The following is a 13,976-nucleotide window of genomic DNA, read 5'->3' on the forward strand; positions in this document are numbered from 1 at the left end:
GAAGTGAATAAATACGGTGCTCTAATCAGAGTCTGAAATAATAATGGTTTCTGCTGTCCCAAAGCAACTATTCAGATTTAGACTGTAAACTTACAATTTGAAGAACATTTTTTTATGACTGCAATTGTGCAATATAAAAAAAAGTGTCCTCCAATTACAGACTAATAAATTAACATCCCCATATGCACAGGACAGACAATCTCTGAGATAACAACACAAATGGGCAACTAAATCAGCCATTTCATTGTGTGCATAATGATATTATGTACATTTAAACTTGGTTAGAATGTAAGGAATTTTACAAGTCTTGTATACCTGTGTGGTGAAACAAGAAACTCTTCTAGTAAAGAGTCTCAGCCCTCGCTCACATTGGAGCAACTTGTCATGCGATTGGACAGGTCAAATCGCATGACAAGTCACACCCTATTGCCAGCAATGGCACTTTTCATATCGGTGCAATGCCAACTTTGTGGTGCCGGTTTGAAAAAGTGGTTCCTGCACTTTTTCCAATGCGACTTGCATAGATACTGCATATCACACTGCCATGCAGCTTTTAAACTGCAATTTCAGATGAAGCTGCACGATTTCAAAGCCACAGTCAATGTGAACAAGGTCTGTATTTTAAATGACAGGTGTTTGGATTACTCCAGTGTCCAGGACATATTGCTTGTGGACATAGCATTCTATATTTTACACAGCAAAGTACTGCATTCAGCAATTCTATTAACACATTTACAGATAAATCAAATAAATACTGGAGAATAAAAAATGGCAATGGTATTAATAGCATTTCTTACGGATATCTTATGCCCACTCCGGGACTTTCATCGATGACCACTATGCCATACTTATCACAAAGGTCCATAATTTCTTCTGCATAAGGGTAATGACTAGTGCGGAAGGAGTTTGCGCCAAGCCACTTCAGCAGGTTAAAGTCCTTGAGAACTGTAGGCCAGTCTAGTCCTTTGCCCCGGATCTGTTTAAATAATCAAAACAGCATTAGTATGTCAAAGTCTACAAGTTAAAGCTGAACTCAAGCCTTCCCTTAGGCCGATGTCACTGCACATTTGAGATTCTCATTTGCATTAAAAGTTGCTTCAAGTCAGACACAGCCCACCAGTTCCTGGCTGGAGGATATAAAACATCAATTAGTTATTTTTACCCCTGCCTGACTGTCTAGGATTTGCCCCTCTCATTCATTGTATTTCAGTTATTTTAAATATGACCATCACATGTAGGTACTACCTAGGGCAATCTGCAGTTTGCCTATGAATGACCACTTCTTCAGACTGACATACACCCATCAAGACAATTTGATGTTTACATTATTCCTCGCAATACCCAGCCCACTGCTTGCATCAGAGCCCATAGCTCTTGACTGGAGTACTGAGGTAGGGAGCTCTGATGTTTTAAGGATTCCATGTATAGCACCCTGCTGGCTCCTCCCACTGGCCATTATTGCCAGGAGAAGCACAAAGAACCAGTCTGTAATAAAAAAAAAAAAAAATAAAAAAAAAAGGATTTATCTGACTGTATGTATAACAAACGTACCGTATATACTCGAGTATAAGCCGAGATTTTCAGCCTCTTTTTTGAGGCTGAAAGTGCCCCCCTCGGCTTATACTCGAGTCATCGCTGTCTGCCTGCTCGATCAGCGTGTCGAGCAGACAGACAGCGGCCATTCTATTCTAATTCAAAAGCCGCGCCTCCGGCTCCGCCTTCGCCTGTGATAGGCGGAACACTGAATTTCCCAGCAGCCTGTGTTCCGCCTATCACGGACATCCGCTCATCCTCGTACTACGGACGAGGATGAAAGGATGGCCGTGATAGGCGGAACACAGACTGCTGGGAAATTGTGTTCCGCCTATCACAGACAGGGAGGCGCGGCATTTGAACAGGAAAATGGGCGCCGACGAAGAGCGGTGATCCTGGGACGGGACCGGACGGAGGCTCGGCTCGGGACGGGACGGGACCGGACGGAGTCTCGGGACGGGACGGGACCGGACCGGACGGAGGCTCGGCTCGGGACGGGACGGGACCGGACGGAGGCTCGGGACCGGACGGAGGCTGGGGACACAGGTAGGCTGGACACACAAGGCCTCACACACACACACACACACACACACACACACACACACACACGGATGGACACACACACAGGGATGGATGGATGGATGGACACACACACAGGGATGGACAGGCATATCTCACCCTCGGCTTATACACGAGTCAATAGGTTTCCCAGTTTTTTGGGGGTAAATTGGGGGCCTCGGCTTATACTCGGGTCGGCCTATACTCGAGTATATACGGTAAAAGCAAAAAACTAATTTGCAAGTTAAGTTACCAAGGCTGCTATCAACATTCTATTTAGAAACATGGAAATTGGCTTTTTAGGCATTTTTACATGAGAAATAACCTCTTTTACCGTTATGCCCATCTATATGTCTACTCTGGGCAAACTGGCCATTGTATTTGTACTGAGATGGAGTTGACAATTGGTTTTGTCAACTGATTTTTAACATTTATTAAAGAAACTATTTTGTAGCAAATCAGGCTGAAGCACCAGGAAACCAGATGCAGTCATTTAATTGAATGCATGTATGAACAGATCACTTAGCACGCACATGCACTAATGTTAGAGCATTTTACTCATTTATTGTAGTCTTCCACTTACATCATAATCTTCATGTTTGTTGACTCCATGGAAGTAGAAAGGCTTTCCATTAATGAGGAACTGCTGTCCTGATACCTGAGCCGTCCTTATCCCAACATGCAAGGTGTAGAAATCTTCACTTTGGCCACTACCTGTATCTGCCATCATCTTCACCTAAAAGTAACCACCATTTATAGAAGTTTACTACCTACATGACTTGCTAGGAAGAAGAAGAAGAAAGAAGAAAGAAGAAAGAAGAAAGAAGAAAGAAGAAAGAAGAAAGAAGAAAGAAGAAAGAAGAAAGAAGAAAGAAGAAAGAAGAAAGAAGAAAGAAGAAAGAAGAAAGAAGAAAGAAGAAAGAAGAAAGAAGAAAGAAGAAAGATCTTTCCAAGTTCATTCTCAAAATTACAGATTTCCAGGCACTTGGAGTATGCACAAGAATTTTTTTTGTGACACTACAGACATCAAAATGTTGCCTCCGCTAACAGATGTCTACATCGTGCAGGCAGCGATGTGGATATCTAGAGAAGGACCCCAGGAAGTAAAGAAGAGGGCAGGATTATTACATGTCCGTGGTACAGGTACATTTCAATTTTATTTTTTTCATACCAGCGGTTAGAGAAGGTGAGAGGGGGTTGCGAATATCCTGGAAGATTAATATTTAAAAATTATTTCACCTTTGTATTTGCTCTCTCTATACAACTGATCACACACTTTACAATTTGACTGTACAGAACTTTACATTTACCAACAACTATGAAAAACAAGGGCCTATCCAAAATACATTGAATATAAAGCTGAACTCTATCTAAATATTTTGTGATTAATAGCAAAGTCATAAGAAAAATAAGAAAAACATTTTTTTTTTTTTTTTTGCAGAAATACTCCCCTTCAAATCAGAAATTGTCCCTTGCAGCCAACCATGCTGGTTGTTCCAATTACTTCCTTTGGGCACAGGCTGTCACGGAGCCACTCCCTGGGGTGACATCATCATAGTGTGTGTTAGGAGTATTACTGCATGGAGCGGTATTCACAAATTACAATAGCCATTCATTGCAGCAGTAAGGACTGCCTCTGCTGCTTTTACTGCTCATTAGTATATGCAAATACATTAATGTCCATAATTTGGGCAGAGGTGCACTTTAACCACTTGACCCCTGGAAGATTTACCCCCCCCCCCTTCATGACCAGGCCACTTTTTGCAATATGGCACTGCGTTAGTTTAACGGACAATTGTGTGGTCATGCAATGCTGTACATAATTTTATTTATGTCAATTTACCTCCACAAATAGAGCTTTCTTTTGGTGGTATTTGAGCATGTCTGCGTTCTTTTTTTGCAAAAAAAATCAACAATTAACCACTTGCCGCCCGCCCTATAGCAAAATGAAAGTGGCAAAGTGGTTTAAAAACACCTGACCGGGCGTCATAGAACATCCTCAGGATTTTGAGCCACTGTGCACCCCCGAGGGCACGCATCGCAGCGATCATTGTTGCGTGGCGTCAGTCTGACACTCCGCAACTACAATCTTGGTAAAGAGTCTCCGACTGAAACTCTTTATCACACGATCAGCCTTGTCCAATCACGGCTGATCACAGTGTAAAAAATAGGAAGAGCCGGTGATCGGCTTTTCCTCACTCGCGTCTGTCAGATCGGCTGCTCCTCTGACGGGGGGGGGGGGGGGGGGGGGGGGGTTCTGTGCATCCTCCCCCCCGAGGATGCCCACACTGGACCACCAGGGACGCCACCAGACCGCCAGGGATGCCCAGCACCAGGTATGCCACCCTAGACCACCAGGGATGCCAGTCAGTGCCCACAATGGATGCCAAACAGTGCCCACAATGGGCATCACTGATTGGCATCCATCAGTACAATATAATACAATGCCGCCCATCAGAGCCCATCCATGCTCATCTGTGCCGCCTTTCCGTGCCCATCCATGCTGCCTATTCGTGCCAATTTGTGCCACCTATCAGTGCCGCCTATCAGTGCCGCCTATCAGTGCCGCCTATCAGTGCCACATATCAGTGCCCGTCAGTGCAGCCCCATCAGTGAAGGAGAAATCGTACTTATTTACAAAGTTTTGAAACTGAAGCAAAAAAATAAAAACCGTAGAGGTGATCAAATACCACCAAAAGAAAGCTCTATTTGTGGGGAAAAAAAATGATAAAAAAATGTAATTTGGGTACAGTGTAGCATGACCGCGCAATTGTCATTCAAAGTGCGACAGTGCTGAAAGCTCAAAATTGGTCTGGGCAGGAAGGTGTTTAACCACTACAATACAGGGCACTTTCGCCCCCTTCCTTCAAAGCCCAATTTTCAGATTTCAGCGTTCTCGCTATTTCAATGACAACATGCTACGCTGTACCCAAATGAAATTTGTATCATTTTGTTCGCACAAATAGAGCTTTATTTTGGTGGTATTTATTCACGACTACGTTTTTTTATTCTTTGTGATATAAGCGAAAAAAAAACTATTTTCTTCTATTTTAAAAGAAATCCAATAAAATCGAATTTTGTCATAAATTTAAGCCAAAATGTATTCTGCTACATGTCTTTGGTAAAAAAAAAAAAATTGGTTAAGTGTATAATAATCGGTTTGTGTGATCACAGACATATGTACGCAAATGATCATGTACATATATGTGTGCAGGTGATCACAGACATGTGTGTGCAGATAATCATTGGGACATGTGATTTTTTTTAGTGGGACATATGTGGGGGACATGTGTTTTTATTATTGGGGACATGTGTGGTGACGTGTGTTTTCATTAGACTGGTGATCAGTGAGCAAAAAGCTGTAAAAAGCTCATACTCACTGATCACCAGCCGGCTGCAGCAATCTGCTCTCCTCTCCTCACGAACTTCTGTGTGAGGAGAGGAGAGCCGATTGCCTAGCAACCGGCTGTTTGTTTATATCACATGATGGCCGTGTGATACGAGCGCATCGGGATCGCGCCGCTGCGTGGGCACGCGCGCAATCCCCCTACTTCTGATGGACGTTCAGGAACATCCACTCAGAAGTAGAGAGCTCCCACCCGGCCGTATATGTACATTGGCCGAGTGGGAAGTAGTTAAAGGGGTTGTAAAGGTAAATTTTTTATTTGCTACATAGGTTCCTTTAAGCTAGTGCATTGTTGGTTCACTTACCTTTTCCTTCGATTTCCCTTCTAAATGTTTTTTTGCTTTGTCTGAATATCTCACTTCCTGTTTCTCCTCAGTAAACTTCTCACCATCATCCGAGTGGTGGTTAGTCAGCCAGAACAGCTTACTGAACAGCTTACTGGGGAGGAACAGGAAGTGAGAAATTCAGACAAAGAAAACAAAGAAAAAAAACATTTAGAAGGGAAATCGAAGGAAAAGATAAGTGAACCAACAATGCACTAGCTTAAAGGAACCTATGTAGAAAATAAAAAAATTACCTTTACAACCCCTTTAAGTGGTATTGAAGTGGTAAAAAAAAAAAAAAATGGAATTTCTTCATAAATTTAGGTTAATATGTACGCTGTTACATGTTTTTGGTCAAAACAAAAAATCCCAATAAGCGTTTATTGGTTTACGCAAATGTTATAGCATCTACAAACTATGGGATATATATATGGAATTCATACATATATATTTTTATTATTATACAGGATTTACATAACGCTAACAGATCTCAGAGGCCATTACATGTGTGTGTGAGGGATAGAGATATATATATATATATATATATATATATATATATATATATATATATATATATATATATATATATATATATATATATATATATATTTATACACACACATATACACACACATACACACACTAGTAATGGCGGCGATCAGCAACTTAAAGGCGGGACTGCGATATTCCGGCGGACAATCGGACAATGACACTTATCAGGAACCAGTGACATTAATAAAGTGTTCAGTAGTAAAATAATACACTGTCACTGTACTAATGACACTGGATGGGAAGGGGTTAAACATCTAGGGGGCTCAAAGCGTTACCTCTGTGTCTAGCTAGTGTTTGTGTGTACTGTATGTGCTGCTTTTACTAGGGGAAGAGATGGATTTTAGTCCCTGCTTTGCAGGAACACAAAAGCCATCTCTTCCCCCCTGTCAGAATGGAACTCTGCCTTGTTTACATAGGCGGAGCTCCGTTCAGCAGCAGGTGCTGGTGGACATTGAGTGCCCGTCACCTGCAGATCTGCTTCTGCTGTGAATAATTACAACAGAAGCAGCGCACGTGCACCCCCTGGCAAACGGAATTGCACAATCACGTATATAGACACGTGGTCCTGCTCACAGCTTCTGCCTTGTAGCAGTAAAAGCGCTATAGGGCAGTCAGCTATGCATGATTATTGGTAAATCTAAGATAATGTACACAATGAGATTGTAATGTGTGCGAGCAGCTTAAAGAAACTACTTATCTGGACCAAACAGTTCTCTTATTCACATCTGCTGAAACAACTTGATATCCAAGCAAAGGGGCTTAAAAAAAAAAAAAAAAAAAAAAAAAAAAAAAAAAGGAAGAGGGCCAGCAGTAAATGTTTTGTCTTACCTCCAAAGAATATAAATATCCAGGGTGTGCAGTCATCAGATAAGGCCACCAAAAATTTGCATTGGGTACTTTTAATTGTCCCAGAGAACCTAACCCTGTGGCTACCTCTTGTCCTTCCTGGTTACGTAGTGTAACAGCCACAGAATAGTAAACTGATCCTGTAACTACAACTTGATAGTTCACCAATCCTAAATAAAAACAAAAATTACCTCCAGATATTTTTCTTCTTAAGTTTTATATATTACTGTATATGTTTATACATATAATTTCAGAATAATGGTATATGGTTCATCACCACACAGTGAACTTTATAGTATGAATAGCATTAACAGTATCAACACAAGTGCTAAAAACTATTATTGCATCCACTGACACTAGTGCTGGGGGTTACCAATGAGTCCACTGACACTAGTGCTGGGGGTTACCAATGAGTCCACTGACACTAGTGCTGGGGGTTACCAATGAGTCCACTGACACTAGTGCTGGGGGTTACCAATGAGTCCACTGACACTAGTGCTGGGGGTTACCAATGAGTCCACTGACACTAGTGCTGGGGGTTACCAATGAGTCCACTGACACTAGTGCTGGGGATTACCAATGAGTCCACTGACACTAGTGCTGGGGATTACCAATGAGTCCACTGACACTAGTGCTGGGGGTTACCAATGAGTCCACTGACACTAGTGCTGGGGGTTACCAATGAGTCCACTGACACTAGTGCTGGGGGTTACTATTGCGTCCACTCACACAAATGTTGTGGGGGCTATTATGAAGTCCACTGACACTACTGTCGGGGGATATTAGACCAATGTTGGGGGTAATTATTGAGTCCACCAAAACCAATCCTCCGCCCACAGTACAAGTAAAGTCCCAGCCTAGAGAGAGGGAGCAGCGTGAAAGCCTTGGATAAGGTGGAGGGGGGGGGGGGGGGGGGTATTCTACTTCACTGCAATGGCAGGCAACAGATGGGATTATTGGCAATGGAGGAGATTATTGGGTTAACTTTCACTGCCACTGACCACCAATGCAGGGGGAGGGGGTTAAGATTTAAACTTTCACTGCCAGTAACCACCAATGAGGGCTGGGTTAGATTTAACTTCCAGTTACTAAAAATGTAACGGTTGGTGTCAGTATCGACTGAAGTGCTAGGGGCCATTATTGTGTCTATTGACACCAAAGCTGGTGGCTACCATTGCATCCACTAATACCAATGCTGGAAATTACCATTGCGTCCACTGACACCAATTTTGAGGGTTATTTTTGCATCCACGGACACCAATCCTAGGGCTTATTATTGGAGTTAAGCAACATCAGTGTTGGGGGTTATTATTGCACTTCCTGACAATGCTGGAGCTTATTGTACTCCAACTACACACACCATTCCAGCAGTAGGCCTGCCAACCTACCATGTGCGCCATAGTTTAGTGAATTCTGGTGGCCACAGGAAGCTTCTGTGTATTTTCGGTGCAGCTCTGTGCTGGTAAAAAAGCTCCTATACTCACTCCAGCTACACTCATGACTCCTACCAATTAGGACTCCAGCAATTAGGGCCCCACTGCAGGCTCAGCCTTGAACAGACAGGCATCAGCAGCATATACAAGACCCTCTGTTGCGTGCTGTCCTGCACTCCACTGGCCCCCAGAATTAGAATAAAGCTCCCTCCAACTCCAGCTGCTGCTCTTTATTAGTGGGAAAGCTGGCATCTAGGATGCTTCACTTTGAGGATCGGTCAGGCACCCAGGGCAGCAAGAATTATCTCCACATATCCAACCCTACTTTAGGAGCCCCATGGGAGTGAAAGACAGTGCACCCCTGATGAGCCATAGCCCCAATCTGCTCCAAGAACTATAGCTTAGCTGGCAGAGCAGACAGGAACTACAAGGGTAGATTTTGTCACAGTCCTAGAGTTCAGCTTCAAGAAAACTATACACATTGAGGGTTCACATACACTTTAACATCTGAATTTCAGGTAAATAGACAGAGAACATATAGAATTTCAGAAACTATCCAATCTCCACTCACCCATGTCAGCAATGATGTCTGTGGTTACAGTGATGTCATCAATATATACTGATGGAGTAGTATAAAGGACTACAGGACGATGAATGCCAGCATAATTAAAAAAATCAAAATCTGTATTTTGTATGAAATATCCTTTGGGATACCTATGAAAAAAAAAAAAAAATGTATATATGTGTAAATATATATATATATATATATATATATATATATATATATATATATATATATATATATATATATATATATATATTTATTTATATTATATTATATTAATATATATTATATATATATATATATATATATATATACATACAATATCAGTAAGCCAAATTTTTCAACCAACCATGGAACAAGCATTTGACCAAATATGGCTGGACCTCTGTTTGAACTTGCTTAATTTCCATACACTTTTAAAGATGAAGTAAACTCTCCCGCTCTGATGCTTCTTTTTATTTAGTCCATTATAATAAGTAATTATCAGACTATAGCCACTGTAATCCAGCCCAAATCGCATATTACTTACTGCTTAAAGAAACTTTAAAAAAAAAAAACTTGTTTCCAGGGGTTAGGCAGCGCCATCTTAAGTATTGTTTTCTGAGTCCACAGTGGAGTGCATTTCCGCCCTTACATTGAGCACTTCCTGTACTGTTAACCAAACCTCCTTCTTAATCCAATGATTCTATGGCAATCCTGCTTCCCTGTTCATAGCTGACTTGTTTTATTTCATAGTATTTACTTGTGCCAATTGTCTAATGTTTGCCTTTGTCACTCTTATCAGCTTCAGCTGATAAGACTGCAGTGATGGCTAGGTTTACACTGCGTGTGATGTCACATGGTGTGTAGGAGGAAGCTCTGAATGATTCTACAGTCTCCTGGGATATCAGTGTTGTGCCGTAGGAAGTCCTGATAACAGATAGACAAGCACATGGAGAGTGTGCTGTAAATCGGGGGAGATCTGGGCATGCTCAGTGACTTCATTCTAAAAAACAAAAAGGATTACAACAATACTAAGCAAGTAAGGAGATATCTCCAAGTAGTGTTCATTAGGGGTTTTTTATGCTGATTTACAGTGGACAAAGTTGTGGGGGAGAGTTCACAACCACTTTAACAAACAAAACACTGTTATATATATATATATATTTTTTTTTTATTATTATTTATTTATATTGTAAGGCAAGCTGGTAATCCTATACATTTACCTTGTAGGGTCATTCATGAATTGGATAGATCCAGGAGGTAAAGTATTTAGTGTTAGGGTGTTATTCACAGCAATAGTAATGCGGCAGGGAATTCCCTTACTACCCTTCAGAATAGTAGTTATGTTGGCTTCAAAAGGTAGGTGCCCTCCTTCATGTTGCGTAACCTGAACTCCATTCACCCACTGTAAATAAATCATATTAACATCAATAAAAACCATAAAATAAAAAAAAAAGCAATGCCATCTCTACACATCTGAACAGTTACAACATATCATGCAGAACAAATGAGCCACCTGAAAACAATCTAAATTCACAAAAGATTTGCTAGAATTCATGTATTTAAAAAAGATATATCCTTCTGGGTACAAATAACGATATATTGTATATTCTGTCATTACAACATAATCCATTTTCTAGTAAACAATTAAAACAACCTATTTCAATTTGCAACTGGCTCACATTTTCTAACGCCAAGAAAAAAATAAATTTCTTAAATTTAAGTGTGGCAGTAGTACATACAATTCCTGCCCATCCGAATGGTTCAGCTATCCCCAGCTCCATCCTTAGGTTGTGTATCGAGCCTTAGATATGTGGAGTATATACTGGCCACAGGTTAACAGGCGTGTCGAGGTTGCCTTTTTTCTCTGGTTACAGTAATGGAATCAATCGTATGATTATATAAAAGGGCAGACTCTTCCCACAAAGCAGTTGTTACTTACCCCGAACCTCCTTTTCTGAGGTCCCTTGTCACTGCATTTTGCTTCTCTACTTTAGTGTCTGCCACCATAGCAATCAGCTTGTGATGGGGGCAGACATGCAGGCTTGCTCCTGAGCTGGGCTGTGTGCATCTATGACACACACGGCCCAAGTTTAGCTCAATCCATCACAGGGCACGGTGCTGGATCAAGCGAGGACTCAGAAAAGTATTTAGAGGGATAAGGAAGCAATGCTGCTATTGGGACTTTTTTTTACCTTAATGTTAAACTTACCTCTTCTGTGCAGTTGGTTTTGCACAGAGCAGCCTGGATCCTCCTTCTCTGGTCCATCTTTGCTGCTCCTAGCCCCTCCCTCCTTTTGAGTGCCCCTCAGCCAGCAGCTTGCTACAGGGGGCATCCAAGCCGAGTCAGAGCTCCGTGCATCCATTCAGACATGGAGCCCCGACCTGGCCCCGCCCTCCCTCTCACTCGATTGGCCAACTTACTTTGACAGCTGCGGGAGCCAAATGGTGCCGCTGCTTTGTCTCTGCCCATCAGGAGGAGTGTCCTGGATGGCTGAGGGGATCGTGGACATCGGAGAGAGATGGGGGTCAGATAAGTATTAGGGGGGCGATGGGGAGGCTGCTACACACAGAAGGTTTATCTTAATGCATAGAATGCATTAAAGAGGAAGTAAACCCTGATGGGTTTACTTCCTCTCTTTGTTTCCCTGCAAAGGCAAAGCATAATGGGCTACTATGCATCGCATAGTAGCCCATTATGTGTCACTTACCTGACACAGGAGTCAGCGATGTCCCCGATTTCCTAGCTGGCTGGAAACGTCCATCTTCCTTCCGGGGTCAAGGACTCTGGCTCTGTGACTGCCTGGAGCCGCGTGCGCGTGGGAGCTGCCAGTCACGGCATGTTTAATGAAAACGGCACACCGTGACCCTTCTAAACTGTGCATGCGCCGAGTACATCGGCGCAGAAGGAATCCTCATACGGAGAATTGTAAAATGTCTCCTAAACCATGTAGGTTTAGGAGATATTTACAGCACCTACATGTAAGCCTTAATCCAGGCTTACCTGTAGGTGAAAGTGTGTACAACCACTTTAACCCCTTCCCACCGAGCGTACGCAGATGTGCATACTCTGCTTCCGGGGGTTATACCGGGATGATGCCGGCACCTGCAGGCATCATCCCGGTACCGATTTTTACAGCGGGCGATCGGCTATCCAGCCATAACAACCGATGCGGCTAAAAGCCGCTTGGCTGTCTTACCGGTGCTCCCGCTCAACCGGGAGCTCCGATGCACGTTCAGATGCCTCCGGCAGCTGGGCAGGGACTGGAATGAATTCGTAAGCGGCTTCATTCCAGTCTCCTAATAGTAAACACGGAAGCGACGTCATGACGTCACTTCCCATTCACTCGGCTGCCAATGGCGCTGGTTTTAAAAAAAATATACAGTATTCAGAATCACCTTTTTTGGCGATCTGAATACATTGAAGTGTAAAGGAGGGACTGGGGGTCTTTTAGACCCCCGATCCCTCCATAAAGAGTAACTGTCACCACCTATTACTGTCACAAGGGATGTTTACATTCCTTGTGACAGCAATAAAAGTGATCCAAAAATTATTATTTTTTAAATAATTTTTTTTAAAGCGCCCGCCGTCCCTGCGAGCTCGCGAAGCAAAGAAAACGCATACGGAAGTCACGCCCCCTTATGTAAACGGTGTTCAAATCACACATGTGAGGTATCGCCGCGATTGTCAGAGCGAGAGCAATAATTCTAGCACTAGACCTCCTCTGTAACTCTAACCTGGTAACCATAAAAAAAATTAAAGCGTCGCCTATTGAGATTTTTAGGTACCGTAGTTTGTCGTCATTCCACGAGTGCATGCAATTATAAAGTGTGATATGTTTGGTATCTATTTACTCGGTGTAACATTATCTTTCACATTATGCAAAAAAAAATGGGCTAATTTTACTGTTTCGTTTTTTAATTCATGACAGTGTACCTTTTCCCAAAAAGTTGCGTTTAAAACACCGCTGCGCAAATACTGTGTGACATAAAATATTGCTACAATCGCCGTTTTATTCTCTCGAGTCTCTAGAGAGCTAAAAAAATATATGTAATGTTTGGGGGTTCCAAGTAATTTTCTAGCAAAAAATATGGATTTTAACTTGTAAACACCAAATGCCAAAAATAGGCTTAGTCATGAAAGGGTTAAGAGAAAAAAAAAATCTGCTTTTACAACTCCATTTACAACCGACTGCCATCCAATCCAAACTGCTAGACAGATGGGGGAAACATCTGTCTGTTTTTAGGGGATCAGATTGATGTTGGTGGATAATGGATGGATTAGGTCCAGCTGTGTGAAAGGGGCCTAATACAACAAACTCAGAGGTAAGTTTGCCATGATGTGCACATTATTGCAAGTGCTCCTGCACCCCCCAGCCCTCTGTTCCGCTTGGGGTTTTCATTTTTTTTCACTAATGCAAAAGACAGTATTTTTTCACAATACAGTATGAAACTGGAGATAAAAGAATAAACAGAAAAAAATAAATAGCACTACAGCTACGAAAACATGTTGATGCCAGTCTGTCAACAAAAACAGGATTTTTATAACAGCTTACCTGTAAAATCATTTTCTTGGAGTGCATCACAGGACACAAAGCACCATAGTAATAATGTGGGTTATAGGCCACCTATAGGTGAATGGACACTGGTATAACCAGAAAGGAAACAGGAAGTGCCCCTCCTTATATAACCCCTCCCATACCAGGAGTACCTTGTTTTTTGTAGCAAAACAATTTATACACATAGCCCAATAAGAGGGGAGGGACCTCTGTGTCCCG

General features: G+C 42.2%; 1 protein-coding gene across 3 annotated transcripts in view; it reads right to left on the minus strand.

The window, feature by feature from the left end:
* GUSB (glucuronidase beta) overlaps window positions 1-13,976 on the minus strand; it is a 63,222-nt gene that overhangs the window by 34,554 nt on the left and 14,692 nt on the right. For 2 of the 3 annotated variants that reach the window (XM_077482266.1, XM_077482265.1), the window contains exons 3-7: window positions 10,422-10,603; window positions 9,223-9,365; window positions 7,201-7,388; window positions 2,675-2,827; window positions 798-976 (exon numbers count right to left, since the gene is read on the minus strand). In XM_077482266.1, the coding sequence (XP_077338392.1) occupies window positions 798-976; window positions 2,675-2,827; window positions 7,201-7,388; window positions 9,223-9,365; window positions 10,422-10,603 (845 nt within the window). Of the gene's footprint in view, window positions 1-797; window positions 977-2,674; window positions 2,828-7,200; window positions 7,389-9,222; window positions 9,366-10,421; window positions 10,604-11,140; window positions 11,160-13,976 lie in introns of those variants that run through there. The other variant, XM_077482267.1, reaches the window with a different exon arrangement.

The sequence above is a fragment of the Lithobates pipiens genome, unplaced genomic scaffold (genome assembly GCF_037356315.1).
Source record: "Lithobates pipiens isolate NorthernLeopardFrog02 unplaced genomic scaffold, aLitPip1_a1.2 Scaffold_16, whole genome shotgun sequence".
Taxonomy (NCBI): Eukaryota; Metazoa; Chordata; class Amphibia; order Anura; family Ranidae; genus Lithobates; species Lithobates pipiens.